At 44.0% G+C, this 17,621-nt stretch overlaps 1 protein-coding gene across 1 annotated transcript in view; it reads right to left on the minus strand.

Annotated features, from left to right (window-relative positions):
- Window positions 1–279: 279 nt before the first annotated feature.
- OVA6 (Class II aaRS and biotin synthetases superfamily protein) overlaps window positions 280–17,621 on the minus strand; it is a 42,634-nt gene continuing 25,292 nt past the window's right edge. Inside the window, exons 7-11 of the mRNA XM_086521304.1 lie at window positions 2,487–2,624; window positions 2,202–2,363; window positions 989–1,188; window positions 816–899; window positions 280–723 (exon numbers count right to left, since the gene is read on the minus strand). Of these exons, the coding sequence (XP_086377430.1) occupies window positions 582–723; window positions 816–899; window positions 989–1,188; window positions 2,202–2,363; window positions 2,487–2,624 (726 nt within the window). The 3' untranslated portion in view covers window positions 280–581. The remainder of the gene's footprint in view (window positions 724–815; window positions 900–988; window positions 1,189–2,201; window positions 2,364–2,486; window positions 2,625–17,621) is intronic.

Below are 17,621 nucleotides of genomic sequence, written 5' to 3' on the forward strand. Positions count from 1 at the left end.
TTAGATAGAAAGAACGAATGCAACAAAAAAAGGTAGTTGATAGGGCATACGCACAAATAAGAATGGGAAAGAATTTCCACAATATCAACTGGTCGCAACTCCAACGAAAACTTTACAACGTGAAATCTGCATGTCCGCTAATACGACTAAAACATATACCCTTGAAACAACCTAATAAGAGTTGGTTACAACCCCATCAGCAATACAATATCTTTTCATCTTGGAACAACTTAACAAGGCTCTGGAACTTTGCTGAAATTCAATGCAAACCTTGGAATGTGAACAAATCAAACCCAATTTTCTGCAAGGAAATGAAAGACCTCTTTAGCTGCTTACTTGCTTTTACTAATGCCTCAGACCATAACAAAAAGAAAAAATTTGAGTCTTACGTATAATATGGGGATGCTGTATAAAAAATTGGGCTGTACAATTTTTTTTCTTCCTCTATAATTCCCCCTTCCCACATTTATCTTTTTGTGAGATCGAGTGCCTGATGGCCTGATGATTGAAATCGACACAATCTTGTGTACATTCCAAGAATACAGGCCAAAATTTTGCAAGCAACCATACATATGGTATGCTCAGTAGGACTTAGCAAATATTGCAACTTCTTTGGCAGCATTCTCAGTCATAAAACACCTGCCACTATGAGGGGGCTGCTCAAAAGGAAAACACCGTATTGTGGCTCCCGTCTCTTCCTTGATTTTGGTCTCATCAGCGTCACTGTCATTTTAAGAAGAAAAAGGCCGACGTGTTACTCAGAAGAACCAGTACAAGCACAATGAACTCATAGAAGCTTCTCTTTATTGTCTTACCTTCCAGCCCATGGTCCCCTGGCCCATTTTCCTGCAGTGATAGCAGCTTTTAACTCCTCAAAAGATCCAACATCTTCTATATTGCTGTAGGAAGTCCAACAGCAGCAATGAAATTATCAAGCTTGGCAAGCTTTAAAAACTTCATCTCATACAAAAACACATTGATAGTTTACCTGTCTCGAAACGCGAGTGCGATGTTCAGAAGGTTGTCCTGCACCTCCTGCAGCTTGCTTTTAATGAAACTCTGCAATTCAGCTGGGTCCATGGAAATACCAAACATCTTCCCACTCTTGCCTGGCACGTCTCTTCGTGAAACAACAACAGTGTTGTTTGCCACATCTCTAGGGCCAATCTCAATTCTCAAAGGCACTCCCTACAGACACGGCATCCATTTAGCCTCAAAAAACAGGAAGAGAGAGAATCCCTTTCTGAGCAAGAACCTCCTGAATAGAAATCTCAAGCAGCAAAAACATTCCCGGACCCTGGTACTCTCAGTTTGAACTTAGTTCCCTTCTTGCCATCGCCCTCCCTCTTCTCAGTGCCCCACCACCAGGACCCGCACCCTCCCACCACCCCACCCAGCCCCTCACTACCCAACCCGGCCCTTTCTCAAGCTGAACTCCACAGCTCTCCCCGTGTGAGGGCTGCTTCGGATCACCCTCCATCTCCGTCCAACTCCCTCCCCCCTTCCCCTTCTTCCCACCTCAACAAGAAAACTCTCTCCACATTGCACACACTACTTCCACCCGCTTGTTTATCACATCTTTGCGCCCTTGCTTTCATCATCCTGGTATGGTTCTGGGTTTATTTTAAGGATCTCAATGGCAGTGACCTCACCCATAACCACCGAACATCCACTCGGACTTCACCTCTCAGAAAGGAGTGAGAAAAGAGACTCCAATCCTAGGTTGAGCTGTGTTACATGGTCTTATCAATTGACACTAGCAACCTTACATAACTCCTCCATGATATTTGTGTGCCATGCCACCACCCAGATTTTCAAAATTTGGCAAGACTCTCCTAGCTGAAAAAGAAGGGAACAATATGATTCAGTATGAGTATCCGCCCATGCTTTTCTCTGGAAACAGATGTGCTCCTTAGATGTAACCTGTTATCGACAAACACTTCTCTTCAAAAGCCACTGGACCCTCCATCACTGGCAGGTGGCTTGCTTGTTTGGCTCTCGCCCTACCCAATTCTTTGTGTGCAGGGATGGCTCATACCCTCATCAGACTCCTCTCTACATACACACTCTTTGGGCAGTTTACTGACAAATCTTTACCAATTTAGAAACAACATACTTACCATTATACACATGAACTGATCTAAAACTTAAAATTACTTGCAAACAGAAGAATTAGTTGTATCAGCAAGCACAGGAAGAACCTTCATTTCCCAGAAGTTAAACTTCCACCCTGGGGTTCTTTGGTCCGAGGCGTCAAGCTTGGTCCGAACACCTTCCTTTTTAAGGAGACTTTCTACACTTACAGCTGCCGACAAGACTGTCTCCTTCTCCTCATCAGTCTTCCAAATGGGTATGATGATAACCTTTGATTGTGAAAGGCAAGAACAATTTGGTTAATCCATAGACATGCTTCATACTGTTATGAGGTTCAGAAAAAAAAATTGTTACACAAGAAACTAAACCGACTTTCCTGTGCCTTGCATTACCTGAACAGGTGCCAGCTTCGGCGGTAGCATCAACCCCATATCATCACCATGTGTCATGATGACTCCTCCAACCATTCGTGTGCTTATTGCCCAAGATGTTTGCCAAATAAACTGCTGCTCCCCCTGACTGTCAAGAAACTGCACAGCTCCCAGTCCCATGTAAGCATCTCTCTCTCTCTCTCTCTCTCTCTCTCTCTCTCTCTCTCTCTCTCTCTCTCTCTCTCTCTCTCTCTCTCTCTCTCTCTCTCTCTCTCTCTCTGTGACTACTGATCATGGAGGAGATTGATGAGATCCGCCAGCGATCGATGCAAGATCTCTTGTGATCTAGCTATTCCAGCTAGCTGCTTAGTTCACACCTAGCAGTTTAGGATTCCAAAGTATTTTATTTTGTCAATTTGTCATCTTGTTACTCTGACTTTGTATCAGATCCACCACATTGTAACTTTCTGGTCTCATAGGTCCGGCCTTTTGAAGACGTTAATATAACATTTCATTTCATCTCTCTCTCTCTCTCTCTCTCTCTCTCTCTCTCTCTCTCTCTCTCTCTCTCACATCAGATAGATCTTTAAGGTCTCTTAAGATAGTTTCCTACGACGTTAAAATTCTCTTCTTCTTCTTCTTCTTCTTCTTCTTCTATGCAATTCACTTCATGGTTGCTCTATGAGTGTGTAGTACAATCCCACCTCTCCGCTATCTTGTATATTAGCTTCTAAGGGAGTGAATTAGGGTTTCCCTTCATCAAAATGATGTGTGGACTTCAATATAAAAGCTCTTATATCTCTACAAAATCAAAAAATGGTCGTCGTGAAGGTGGAAGCTCGTGAATTCCTTTCAATTGTTTGAAGCTACCACTATGTAATTGGGGGTGAGGCTACAAGATTTCATGAAAGAGGTTTGGGGTTTGAATGGGATTTGTGCTTGTATGAGAGTTGAGGTTTCATGGCTGAAACTTTAGCGTTTTTAATTGCTCTTTTTAAGTAAAATTGGATGAATTGGTGATCCCTTCATCACGAAGTCGCTTACAAATACAAGCAAATTCCAAGCACAATAGGAACGAGAGTTTGTGACTGTTCTATCATGAACGCTCTTAGACTTTAAGCCATCTTTAGGAAGAAGGTTGGTGATTCTTCATAAACACTTTTTCACAAAGTGTTTGTGATTGTCGTCACGAACTCTCATAGCCAAGGGTTATGCACCTTCCCAACTAGACCACACACTTTCCAACAACAGGCTGCCAATGGGCAGACAGCTGCTGATGAGGAGGAACCTCACCCTCAAAATCGAATCTGATGTGAGGTACATGATGGCCATTCTCAGTGATACTAAAGACTAGAGTCCCTTGCTGAGTAACAATCGTGTCTCCTGAGAGAGGATCGAAGTACACCCACCATCCTTGATGAGAAGGTAAAGGAGTCTGTCCCTCGATGTAGGCATGCTAGTCGGGTGGAATGGCCTCATCAATCTCTCTCACATGGGTAGTAATCCCTTCAACAGATCCGTAGGTTGCTCCAATAACCTATGACCAGTTGTTGGTTGGATCCTTAAAATACATACTAGTGTCGCGCAATTTTGATCATTCTGAAAAGTTGCCTTTTGCAAGGTTACTTCAAATTGGCGAATAAAAGCAAAAGCTTTATTGACAACCCTTCTTCCATTGTATATTCAAATTTGATGTCTTTGTCTCCACCTTTGAAAGTCTTCTTCTTGTGGTGTCGAGATTGCTTCTTGGATATAACTTTGGAATCTTTATGGACAGAAATTCTGCGACGACAATTTCTTCGATTAAAGATATGTTTCCCTACCTCCCTTGGTTGATCAACAGGTTCCTTTGTATCTCACTATAGATCTTCGAGGATTATATCTTTCAAATTTTTTATCACGAAATACTTTGGAGAGTATTTAGGCAAGGAGGTCGAATCTTCTCATGTTGACGGGAGGTTCTCGAATCTCACTGTAGGATCCCTGTGAGGCTGTGTTGGAGCTCCGGTTTGAGATACATCCAGAGTCTGCTTTGGAGGATTCTGCGGTGACTCTTCCACCATCTTCGCTTTCCCTTTTACAAGGATCTTGAGTAATTTCTACACCTCTCTCCATACTGAGGGCCTCAAAAACCTTGTACTAAGTCCGTGCAATAAAAGGCAAAATTCAGCTATCTACCGCGAATCTATGCTAGGTTGCGAATAGGAAACGCAAGAGAGAGCTTGTCTGAGCGTGTTCTACACGAGACAGTACACACACAAGCTAGTGTGCATAGTCCTCAGCTTCTCCATCACACACATAGAGACTCTCTAAGCGTGTTCTACACGAAAGAGCACAGACAAGTCTCTGTGCATAGTCCTCAGCTTCTCCATCACCTATGCGTGTGGGTGCGTATGGAGACTCTGTGAGAGAGAGAGAGAGAGAGAGAGAGAGAGAGAGAGAGAGAGAGAGAGAGAGAGAGAGAGAGAGTTTCTACGCTTTTCTATAATACCCTACGGGTGAGAGAAAGAGTTCTTGTCACAAATTGATGACGTGGGAGCAGGTAGTATAGATTTCCGAGATTTGCGCCGGTATGCTAACGTGGCAAACAGTACGGATTTTCGCGTTTTGCACTGACAGTTGCTAACGTGGCAGGTTGTACGGATTTTCGCAAATTACGCTGACTGCTTTTTCGACAAGATGCTTTTGTTTATTGCTTTTGGGATAAACACCTTTTGGGGCTCTGCTTTTGGGGCATCCCTTGTAAGAATAAAAGAGCCCTAAGGGCCTCACTTCTCAGAGCATCTGGATGCAGAGTCTGAGGGTGAGGACCCTGCAGGAGTTGTAATTTGCTCAAAGATTAATATAAAAGAAATAATGAAGGGGCGCCAGTCTTTGGGGCCAATCTCTCTAAGCACGGAACTACGTTGGGCCGTGTCATCTCGAATGGAACTGTCATCTAAAGTTGTGAAGTATTTTAAGTAATTCTCTCTCGTGTCGCGACAGATTCTAGACTCGGGGTGTTCAAGTTTGTGACATTTCTTATGACTTGGAGAATAAGGAGCGCTATAGTTCTCAACAAAGAGACGAGGGGAATCCCCATGCATAAGAGCCCACAATACCCTTCCAAGATTTCCACGCTAATAAGATAGTCTTAAGCCTTATTTTAATGTTTTTCACCATTTGACCCCTTTCACACTCACTTGGCCAGATTTATTTTTTTTTAAATAACCTTAGGCTTTTAAAATAGCCTCATTGTGTCATTAAATCATATTTTTGGCCATTTTTTAGCTTGTCTTCTTACCTGTCTCTACCTATTCCCTTGCTAAATATGTTATACTGGCCTCAAGTCATACACTTTTTTCCAGCCATTTGTACGGGTGGTCAAACATAAAACAATATTTATTTTGTAATCTAAGGATACCATCTGACTCATGTGCGCAACTGTGTCCAACTCCTGCTCTACTTGTCTTACTATCGGATATTGGTAAATTTACACTTCTGGTATTTATATTCACTTCTGGTAAATTTACTATCGGATATTGGCAAAACTATTTATATTCAATTACAAAAATGGCTAGCACTTTAGCCAAAATTGTTACAGTATCTCCAACGAGTACCCAGTAGAGAGCTCACAACTCCACTCCTAAGCGAAGAACAAACAAAAGCAAAGAACAAAACAAGCAACCTTGGAGGAAAACCAGTTGTCACACCCACCTACCAAAGGTGGCTGTAAAGAGCTTGCATGCGAAAACAAAGCGAGGTAGCAGACATCCAAAACAGAGACACAACTTGCTCACGAGCCAATCAGACCCTTCAAACCCACGACAAGGAACCCACAAACACAACAAATAAAAAGGGAATACAAAAACAAAATGGTATTAGAAGAAACCGGCAAGTGCACACACACCCACACAAACATGGATCACACACACAAACTGTAACAAACTTGGACACTCCAAGTCAAGAATCAACCACGACAGCACCACTTCAAAACAATTCACAGATCACAATAGATTTGCACTGGCCCGGCGGAGTTCCGTGCCTAGAGATATTGGCCCCAAAGACTAGCGCCCCTTTCGGTATTTCTTTTTGTATTAATCAATCATCAAAGTACAAGAGAGCGGTTAGGGTTTCACTCTCAGACTCTGCGTCCAGATGCTCTGAGAAGTGAGGCCCTCACCACTAATTTAAAGGTTACAAGGGATGCCCAAAAGTAGAGCCCCAAAAGCTTTTAAAATCAAAAGCATCAGTTCTCTCTCTCTCTTAGAGAGTCTTTTCTTTTTTTTATATAAAAAAAAGCAAAAGCAAAATTCGCGTCGCTCATCATTTTCCCAAAAAAAAAAAAAAACTTTTTTTTTTAATAATCCGCCTCCGCGATTTCCGGAATTTAGGGTTTGCAGGAATTTTAGGGTTTCTGGCAGAAATTAGGGTTTCTGCTGTCCGCCACGTCATCACTTTGTGACATACCCCCCTCTTGAAAGCATTGTAATCGACCGCGATTACGCCTGCAAAACCGACAAAAGCCATAAACCGTCTTAGCAGACACTGATTGTTAGTACCTACGTACTAGGAACGCACATCTAGCACATGTACAAAATCGACAGTCACATCACACGACATCACAGGGCATCACCAGACATCACAAGACATCACATGACATTTAACATTCATTCGGATCTTAGACCATGATTTATCGGCAATGTAGCTAGCAATCACATCTAGGTCCAATCGGGACCTCATCGATGTCCGATTGACTAACCCCTATTGCAACCATGTCTATTCGAGATCAATCAGACCAAAATGCTGCAGTCATTTCGGCTATCAGTTCCTGCACTCACAAGAAGTCAAGAACAAATCAGTATCATAATCAAGAATTCCATTTCATAAAGTCATCCAGCAGAATACTGTCAGCTCTCAGTATCCCTGAAGCTCAAAGAGACATCAGTGACTTTAGTATCAAAATCGAGGCATCTGTTGACAAAGGAGTGGAGTGACTCCCCTCTTGTGCATCCCACTGCACCAGATCTCCGGCCAAGCTGAATTCTGGGTTCCGTTTGGAGTAGACTATGCTAAACCAAAACATCGAGGTAAAGTTTCACAATCCGAGGAGTATCTGCTAGGTCCTCCTCCTCCATCCACTTCGCATCAAATGCAGGAAAGTTCTTGAACTTAACCAAGAACCGCCTTCGGACTTTACCTTTCTTCGTATCATTATGTGCCAAAATCTGTTCAGGAACAAGGATCTCCTCGTTTTCTTCCACTTTGGGTTGCTCATCAGGCTCCCCATCATCAGGCACATCACCCTTAACAGGTTTCAAGAGACTCACATGCAATGCATTATGAATCCTCCAAGTATCTGGCAGTTCCAATCGGAAGGAGACATCATTTATCTTGTCAGTGATCTGGAAAGGTCCGTAGTATCACATACTAAGCTTTGGAAAAAGCCTTTCCCTTTTTCTTTCTTAGGCGTGCCTTCTCAAAAGTAAGAGCACCCAATCATCCTCCTTCAATTTCCAGTCGCGACGATGGCGATCCGCTGCCTTTTTCTGTCGTTCTTGAGACTGCTGTAAAGTCTCGCGAACCTTGGCAAAAGCCGTATCCAAATCTCGCGAATATTCATCCGCTTCAAATTTCTAATCTTTCGTGCTCAGGAAGGATGGAACCTTCGCAGCACTTTCAACAATCTCACATGGCGTCTTCCCCGTCGAAAAGTATATCGTGTTATTGTAGGCAAATTCCACCAAAGGTAAGTTCTTTTCCCATTGAGTCTTCTGATGCGAGATACAAGACTTCAATAAATCTAAAATCACTGAATTGGCAATCTCAGATTGCCCGTCAGTCTGCAAGTGGAACGATGACGAGAACTGCAACCGCGTGCCAATGTTCTCCCAAATTGCCTTCCAAAACAAACTCATAAATCTGGGGTCTCTGTCGGAGACAATCGTCTCAGGCGTGCCATGTAATCGGAAAATCATCGTGATCATTCTGTATTCTCGGGAGATCAAAAAAAATGAAATCCATTTCAATACTTTCCCAAGGGCGGGTGGGTATGGGTAAAGGCTGTAACAATCCCTGTGCCTTATGCCTGTCAAACTTGACCTTCTGGCATACCAAGCAACTGCGCACAAACTCTTCCACATCCTTCTTCAGTCTCCGCCAAAAGAAATCTCTCTCTACCCCTTTCATGGTGGTAGCAATGCCGCGGTGACCCGTAAAAGGGGGACAGTGGCAATCAGTCATAACCTTTTCCCTCAACGGCTGTGTAACTCACAACATAGTCTTTTTCATCAAGTAGCCTTCCCAAAGGGTGTATCCAGCTACTGTCTCCCCATCCCGTATCCGTGTGAAAATATCTGCAAAACCTGTATCTGTGGCATACTGATCGACCATATCCTTGAAGCTCCTATGATGTATCGCGGAAATAGCCAGAACCAACGGTTTCCGAGACAAAGCATCTGCCACCACATTCTTTTGTCCCTGCACATGGACAATCTGGAAGTGGAACTGTGACAAGATGTTCACCCACCGCATCTGCTTTTCCGAAAGCTGCTTCTGTGACAAGAAGTAGCGCAAACTCTGATGGTTTGTAAAGACAGTAAAATCCGCTCCGAGTAGGTAATGCCGCCACTGAGTAAGAGCATGGATAACCACCAAAAGCTATTTCCCATAGATCTGTGCTGTCATCTCCGGCCTGAAGAACAAACGGCTCTCGTAAGCTATGACATGGCCTTCTTGCAGCAAGACAGCACCCAAACTACGACCACAAGCATCACAATATACTTCAAATGACTTCTGCAATTCCAGCAAAGTCAAAATAGGTCTCGTAGTCAATTTCTCTTTCAATGTCCGAAAGGCAGTCACCTCTGTGGGTCCCCACGAAAAAGGTACTCCTTTCTGTGTCAAGGTATGCAAAGGGGAAGCAACCTCTGCAAACTTTCGTATGAACCGCCTGTAGTACCAACACAGTCCCAAGAAGCTTCTAACTTCATGGACATTCCTCAAATCGGGCCAATCACGGATAGTCTCTATCTTGGCCGGGTCCATTCGCACTCCTGCTGCTGACACAATGTGTCCCAAAAAGTGTATCTCTAGTAGGAAAAATTCACTTTTCTTTGCATTAATCACTAACGTGTGATCTCGTAATGCCTGAAAGACTTGAAGCAGATGATCTCTGTGTTCTGCCTCATTCTTGGAGAAAACAATGATGTCGTCAAAGAAAGTGCCAACAAATAGTCTGTACTCTCGAAAAATCCTGTCCATCATCCGGTTAAATGTCGCAGGAGCATTGGTTAAGCCAAAAGGCATCACCAAAAACTCAAATAACCCAAAAGTCGTCCGAAAAGCTGTCTTGTAGACATCTCCTGGTGCTATCCTGATCTGATGATATCCACTCTTCGAGTCAAACCTGCTAAAGCATGAAGATCCCTATAACCTGTCGAGTATATCATCGATCCTAGGAATCAGAAATTTGTTCTTGATGGTGATTTTGTTGAGAGCTCTATAATCGATGCACATTCTCCAAGATCCGTCTTTCTTCAAAACCAACAATACTGGAGAGCAATAGGGTGAAGTACTAGGCTGGACAAGACCCTTTTCCAAGAGGTCTTTCACTTGGTTCATAATCTCTTTATTCTGTGCTCGGCTCACACGGTAGGGTGGCCGGTTCGGTGGTGTGCTTCCAGATATCAGATCAATGGTATGATCTTCAGGCCCTCTCAAAAGCAATCGGCATGAGCGTGGAGAAAAAAATCTTGGCGTTCTTTTCTTCAGGTCAAAACATATTCAACTTTTATCCATCGTTCAGTTCTCCCAAAAGAATGAGTAAGAAAACTGAAGTTCATCAAGTACAATCTCTAAGCCCTTCATTTATCAAAGTCGCTTTCTCGGCCCGGTAGTCAACCACAGCATAGTTCTTGTGGTACCAAGGGATCCCGAGTAGAACGTCACTCACGTGCCCTGAACACCCCTGTCATTGCAAACGAAGTTTGCCAATGCTCGGTGTAATGGCAACATCCCATCCGGGTGCCAGTCGAACTACCTCCGCCTGTGGCGTCAGTCTGTCGGGCGTAGTTTTAAATCGAGCCGCCAATTCCAAGTGAAAAGAAGTTGGCCTTGGCTCCTTCAAAAGAGCTTCCTGATCCTTCGCTTTGCCCCGAAAGCGGCAAAGTTTGTACTTTCATTCATTAGATTCGGTGCAGGTCCCACGCCATGTGGTACCAGTTCTGCTTTTCTATCTGCCTTTTCTGCCACATTCCTTAGCTGCTCTCGAACTCTCAGACCTGTCGTCGTTTTTATCATGCTGTTCTTTCTGTGCCGTATCAGGGCACTTCGCGGAAATATGTCCATGTTCCCCGCATCCAAAGCACTTCCCATCTCTAATGAAGCGAGCTCTCTCCTCAGGAGTAAGCATGGGTCGTGCATCCTTTTTTTTTTTTCTCTGGGTTGCTCTTTTTCATTCTACTTTCATTCCCAGAAGTCTGTTCGGCTCGTTGTGTCATGGCCTCATCTGTGGGGTAGGTCAGACGACCAGAGTGAATGGCAAAGCCCCGCTTCGCATGACTCATCAACTCCTGAATAGAAGCCGACTTCTGTTCCAAGCAGTGATCTCGGATCTCTGTAGGTAGACCCAAGGTAAACCGCTCAATCTGTTATCTGAACGAGATCTTCTTGAATGAAGAGGCGGGTAGAAAAGAGCTCCAGAATCTTTCACAATAAGAATTCACTGTATCGCTCTTGGTCATCCGGAGATGGTTCCAAGCAGCTCGTATATCTCGCTCAAACTCTTGAGTCAACCAAGAAGAAATAAAAAGCCTCTTGAATTTCAGCCATGTAACTGGCACAGTCTTGCTTAATAGAAGCGTGGACCACCAAGTACGAGCATTCCCCTTAGTAAGAGGCAGCTCTCCGAATCTTGGAGTGCTCTGAATAGCGTCCTCCCGCAAAAGCGATGTCAAACTGCTGTATAAAAGACAAAGCCTTCGAAGCATCTGAGTATCCTGAAAAGTATCAAACTTGATCGAGTGGCCACCTTCCTTAAACTCTCGGACTTTCTTGCTTTTATCTTCGAGAAAGTCATACTGGTTGGCTTTGTAAAAATTCTTCTTGTTCGCATAAAACTTTCCATCATCGGAATCTGAGCTGTCTGTAGACGAGTCCTCAGTAGAACTGTCAGTCTCTGGGCGAGATGTAGCCTTCTTTGCCTTTTTCTTGCCCGTTCCGAAGCTTTGTGTCTTGCTTCGCTTTTTGCTTTTTTCTGTCTTCTTCGCTCTAATCCGAGGAGCTAGAAGAACTGTCAGAAGAAGAAGAAGAAGAACTGGGTACTCCTTCAAATCGAACACGCTTCTTCCATTTCTTTGCTTTGTCGAATGTCGACTGACGACCCAAATATCCCGGGAAGTCAGTACCTTTGTTCTGCTTTTTGCCGTGCTTTTTGCCGTGCTTTTTGCCTTTCTTTTGCACCTCGAAAAGCTGAGCAATCCGTGCATCAACCACGTTCTCCAGTTCCTTCTCCATATATTTCTTGGAGGCAGAAGGTTTCTTGAGAGCGAGTTTCGGGAGTGGTGTTGTGGTTCTCTGCCACTCCATCTGTACCTCTTTCAAAGAGGTCTGGTTCATATATTTTGCCATCTTCGGGTCCTTGGCAAAATTGAGCATCATCTTTGTTGCATCACCAATCAATTGACGACGCTCCATCTCTCTTTGCTCCGCCTGAGTAGGCCGAGGCGGGCCATACTCTCTGTCTGAATCTTCGTTGTGATCCCAACCCGCATCTCCAGATGCAGAGGGAGTCGACTGATCATTGCCTGAAGCCATAGGTGCCGCGGAAAAAAAAATTCGGGGATCGGATTTCCCGTAAAAGAGAAATCGGCCGTGCTCTGATACCACTGTAACAAACTTGGACACTCCAAGTCAAGAATCAACCACGACAGCACCACTTCAAAACAATTCACAGATCACAATAGATTTGCACTGGCCCGGCGGAGTTCCGTGCCTAGAGATATTGGCCCCAAAGACTGGCGCCCCTTTCGGTATTGGGTTTCACTCTCAGACTCTGCGTCCAGATGCTCTGAGAAGTGAGGCCCTCACCACTAATTTAAAGGTTACAAGGGATGCCCAAAAGCAAAGCCCCAAAAGCTTTTAAAATCAAAAGCATCAGTTCTCTCTCTCTCTTAGAGAGTCTTTTCTTTTCTTTTTTTTTTAAAAAGCAAAAGCAAAATTCGCGTCGCTCATCATTTTCAAAAAAAAAAAAAAAAAAATCCGCCTCCGCAATTTCCGGAATTTAGGGTTTTTGGCAAAAATTAGGGTTTGCAGGAATTTTAGGGTTTCTGGCAGAAATTAGGGTTTCTGCTGTCCGCCACGTCATCACTTTGTGACACAAACACATTGCTCACCACCCCCCATGCCCCCCCGAGACACACATGCAATCAAAGAGGCGCAAAGAGGAAGCACAAAAATTGGCGAGGCCTCGCATGTCAACAATATCCACCACCCACCCACCTCTCTCTCTCTCTCTCTCTCTCTCTCTCTCTCTCTCTCTCTCTCTCTCTCTCTCTCTCTCTCTCTCTCTCTCTCTCTCTCTCTCTCTCTCTCTCGTCATGTACGCACTCTTGAGGGGATTTCTGACATTGTTCATTCCACTATTGGAGTGAAACAGGGGTGTCCTTGTCCCCTACACTATTTGGTATGTATGTAGATGAGGTTTCTGACTACATTGACAGAGAGGGTGACAGAGGCGCTCAGCTAGCAGGGACATGGATCCCTTTGTTATTATATGCTGATGATATTGTGTTGATATCAGAGTCACCAGAGGGCATGCAGAGATAGTTGGATGCATTGCACAGCTTTGCAGAGGATAGTGGATTGTCTGTGAACCTTGGTAAAACCAAGGTTATGGTGTTTAACACCACACCACAGTGGGTCAAGAGATCGGCACCTACACTCGTATATGGTCAAGACACTGTGGAGTACACAGATGCATATACATATCTGGGGGTGGTATTCACGGGACCGAGGTTTACTCTGAGGAGAGCAGCAGAGACTAGACTTTCCAGAGCCTATGCGGCATTGGAAGGGCTAGAGAGGATGTGTTCGCAGGTTCAGTTTCAAGAACCACGAACAAAGCTATGGCTCTTTGATACTTTGGTTGCTTCAGCTATGCTTTATGGGGTCCAGGTTTGGGGACCATCTGTGAATTATGACAGTTGGAGGAGCATGGAGAGACCCTTGGTATTTATGATATCCCAGATGATTAGAGCAAGGCCTCCGTACCACATGCGATTATTCGAGCGGAGGTAGCCGCCCCTCCTATAGAGATTGAGGCTCTTACCAGATCAGTGTCCTTTATGCACAGTCTATGGGATACTAGATTGGCTCTTGAGTCCTCTAGCCAGTTAGCGATGCAGGGAGACGCATCATGTTGGTATGCGCAGATGACCTCATGGTTTCAGAGGCATGGATAGACTGCCTCCTTTTCAGTATTCCCTGGATGCACCCTCACTGCCAGTCACACGGACGGAGATCACTAGACTCATTCGTCAGGATCTTATACAGTTGGACACCAGGAGGACATGGGTAGAGCCGATGCAGGAGTTGGGCACGAAGATGGCTTTCTACAAAGAGCATCTTCTCCAACTTTCGGGAGACGGGTTTGTGATTCATCCGAGCTACATGGACAATCATTTGTCTCATGGTCTGCGATGTGCTATTGGTTCGATTCGCACATCCTCACACCAGCTGGAGATTGAGACGGGTAGATTCAGAGGGATACCACCGGAGTATAGGATATGCCAACTATGCGATAGAGTGCCAGAGACAGAGCTACACTACATATGCCACGGCACTGTGTATTATGAGATACGAGGGCGCTTCCATTGCTTATTCAGGGAGGGTTTTGGACCCCTAGATAGAGTCATGAGGTATCAGGATCAGAGATGCCTTGGCTTATATCTACTTGAGCTACATCGACATAGAGATAGTCTGCTGAGGAGACATGGAGTACGACAGTCACAGAGACAAATCACAGATTTCTTTGGATCGAGGGAGCCAGGAGACCAACCACCAGCACAGAGTTGTACCCACATTCATACTAGAGACACCCTCATTGAGTGACAGGCGACTGAGCTATATCTACCTGAGCTACATCGACATAGAGATAGTCTGCTGAGGAGACATGGAGTACGACAGTCACAGAGACAGATCACAGATTTCTTTGGATCAAGGGAGCCAAGAGACCAACCACCAGCACAGAGTTGTACCCACATTCATACCAGAGGCACCCTCATTGAGTGACAGGGCGACTGAGCTCGGGAGATCGAGACGACTACGACCGAGACACAGAAGCACACTCCATCGACGGAGACTCCAGCAGAGGATCAGAGGCATTCATTGAGGGCCTATTCTACATTTCACATTTCACATTTCACATTTACATCTCACACTTCATTTTTCATTTTTCACATTTTCCATCAGTACTTTTTATACTTGTACTTCAGACATTGTATTAGATTCACCACTTTGTATCTGATGGTCTCATAGGTCATTTTGGCCTTTTGAAGACGTTAATATATCATTTCATTTCATTTCATTCTCTCTCTCTCTCTCTCTCTCTCTCTCTTCTCTCTCTCTCTCTCTCTCTCTCTCTCTCTCTCTCTCTCTCTCTCTCTCTCTCTCTCTCTCTCTATATATATATATATATATATATTATATATATAAAAGGAATTTCTTTCTTTCTAGATCACATTACATATGGAAAATGCTAGTCAGGCAAAATTTAATAGCTTTTAGATAGAGCAAGGAATGCGAACACTTCACCCCTCCATTGTAAGATGCATTGGATTTACCACCGAGGTTCCCTGGATCACAATCTTTCCATACTACAATAGGGACACCTTGGGGGACATGATGTGCCGCCTGCCATTCGCCCACGGAGCGTTCAGACACTACATGCACATGATACAACAGCGCTGGAGGTCTCTGCCACCAGCAAATCAGCACTTACCAGAGATAGAGACTGCACTGATCAAGGAAGTGATTGAGTAGATGCCAGCAATCTTACACACTTTAATTGATGGCGTTGTGACATCTCACTTAGCTGGTATAGCACTACAAGGGGTTCTTCACACTTGTGATGGCTGTAGCGACAAAATGCACGGGGATGATTAAGAAGTTGGAAGTTGAAGTCTTTAACGTGAAGGTTATAGTAAACTTTCATGTTATGCCAACTGGCCTTGGTGTCGAGATTGCTTCTTGGATATAACTTTGGAATCTTTATGGACAGAAATTCTGCGACGACAATTTCTTCGATTAAAGATATGTTTCCCTGCCTCCCTTGGTTGATCAACGGGTTCCTTTGTATCTCACTATAAATCTTCGAGGATTATATCTTTCAAATATTTTATCACGGAATAATTTGGAGAGTATTTAGGCGAGGAGGTCGAATCTTCTTCATGTTGACGGGAAGTTCTCACTGTAGGATCCCTGTGAGACTGCGTTGGAGCCTCGGTTTGAGGTACATCAAGAGTCTGCTTTGGAGGATTCTGCGATGGCTCTCCACCATCTTCGCTTTCCCTTTTACAAGGATCTTGAGTAATTTCTACACCTCTCTCCGTACTGAAGAGGGCCTCCAAAACCTTGGACTAAGACTGTGCAATAAAAGGCAAAATTCAGCTGTCTACCGCGAGTCTATGCTAGGTTGCGGATAGGAAACACAAGAGAGAGCTTGTCTGAGCGTGTTCTACACGAGAGAGTACACACACAAACCAGTGTCCATAGTCCTCAGCTTCTCCATCACCTGTGTGTGTGGGTGTGTATGGAGACTCTCTAAGCGTGTTCTACACAAAAGAGCACACACACAAGTCACTGTGCATAGTCCTCAGCTTCTCCATCACCTATGCGTGTGGGTGCGAATGGAGACTCTGAGAGAGAGAGAGAGAGAGAGAGAGAGAGAGAGAGAGAGAGAGAGTTTCTACGCTTTTCTATATTACCCTACGAGTGAGGGAAAGAGTCTTCTTGTCACAAATTGATGACGTGGCAGCAGGTAGTACGGATTTCCGAGATTTGCGCCGGTATGCTAACGTGGCAAACAGTACGGATTTCCGTGTTTTGCATTAACAAATGCTAACGTGGCAGGCTGTACGGATTTTCGCAAATTATGTTGATTGCTTTTTCGACAAGATGCTTTTGAGTTTATTGCTTTTGGGATAAACACCTTTTGGGGCTCTGCTTTTGGGGCATCCCTTGTAAGAATAAAAGAGCCCTAAGGGCCTCGCTTCTCAAAGCATCTGGACGCAGAGTCTGAGAGTGAGGACCCCACGGAAGTTGTACTCTGCTCAAAGATTAATATAAAAGAAATATTGAAACGGGCGCCAGTCTTTTGGGCCAATCTCTCTAAGAACGGAACTACGTTTGGCCGTGTCGTCTCGAATGGAACTGTGATTTAAAGTTGTGAAGTATTTTAAGTGATTCTCTCTCGTGTCGCGACAGATTCTAAACTTGGGGTGTCCAAGTTTGTGACACTTCTTATGACTGGAGAATAAGGAGCGCTATAGTTCTCAACAAAGAGATGAGGGGAATCCCCATGCATAAGAGCCCACAATACCCTTCCAAGATTTCCACGCTAATAAGGTAGTCTTAAGCCTTATTTTAATGTTTTTCACCATTTGACCCCTTTCACACTCACTTGGCCAGATTTATTTTTTTTAAAATAACCTTAGGCTTTTAAAATAGCCTCATTGAGTCATTAAATCATATTTTTGGCCATTTTTTAGCTTGTCTTCTTACCTGTCTCTACCTATTCCCTTGCTAAATATGTTATACTCGCCTCAAGTCATACACTTTTTTCTAGCCATTTTTACGGGTGGTCAACATAAAACAATATTTATTTTGTAATCTAAGGACACCATCTAATTCATGTGCGAAGCTGTGTCCAACTCCTACTCTACTTGTCTTACTATCAGATAATGGTAAATTTACACTTCTGGTGTGTTGCACCTAAAAAAAACTTACCAAACATTTACTAAAGTAATTGCACAAAACTATTTTTATTCAAATACAAAAATGGCTAGCAGTTTAGCCAAAATTGTTACAGTATCTCCAACCAGTACCCAGTAGAGAGCTCACAACTCCACTCCTAAGCGAAGAACAAACAAAAGCAAAGAACAAAACAAGCAACCTTGG

The sequence above is a fragment of the Adiantum capillus-veneris genome, chromosome 10 (genome assembly GCF_014529385.1).
Source record: "Adiantum capillus-veneris isolate H3 chromosome 10, ASM1452938v2, whole genome shotgun sequence".
In the NCBI taxonomy this organism is placed as follows: Eukaryota; Viridiplantae; Streptophyta; class Polypodiopsida; order Polypodiales; family Pteridaceae; genus Adiantum; species Adiantum capillus-veneris.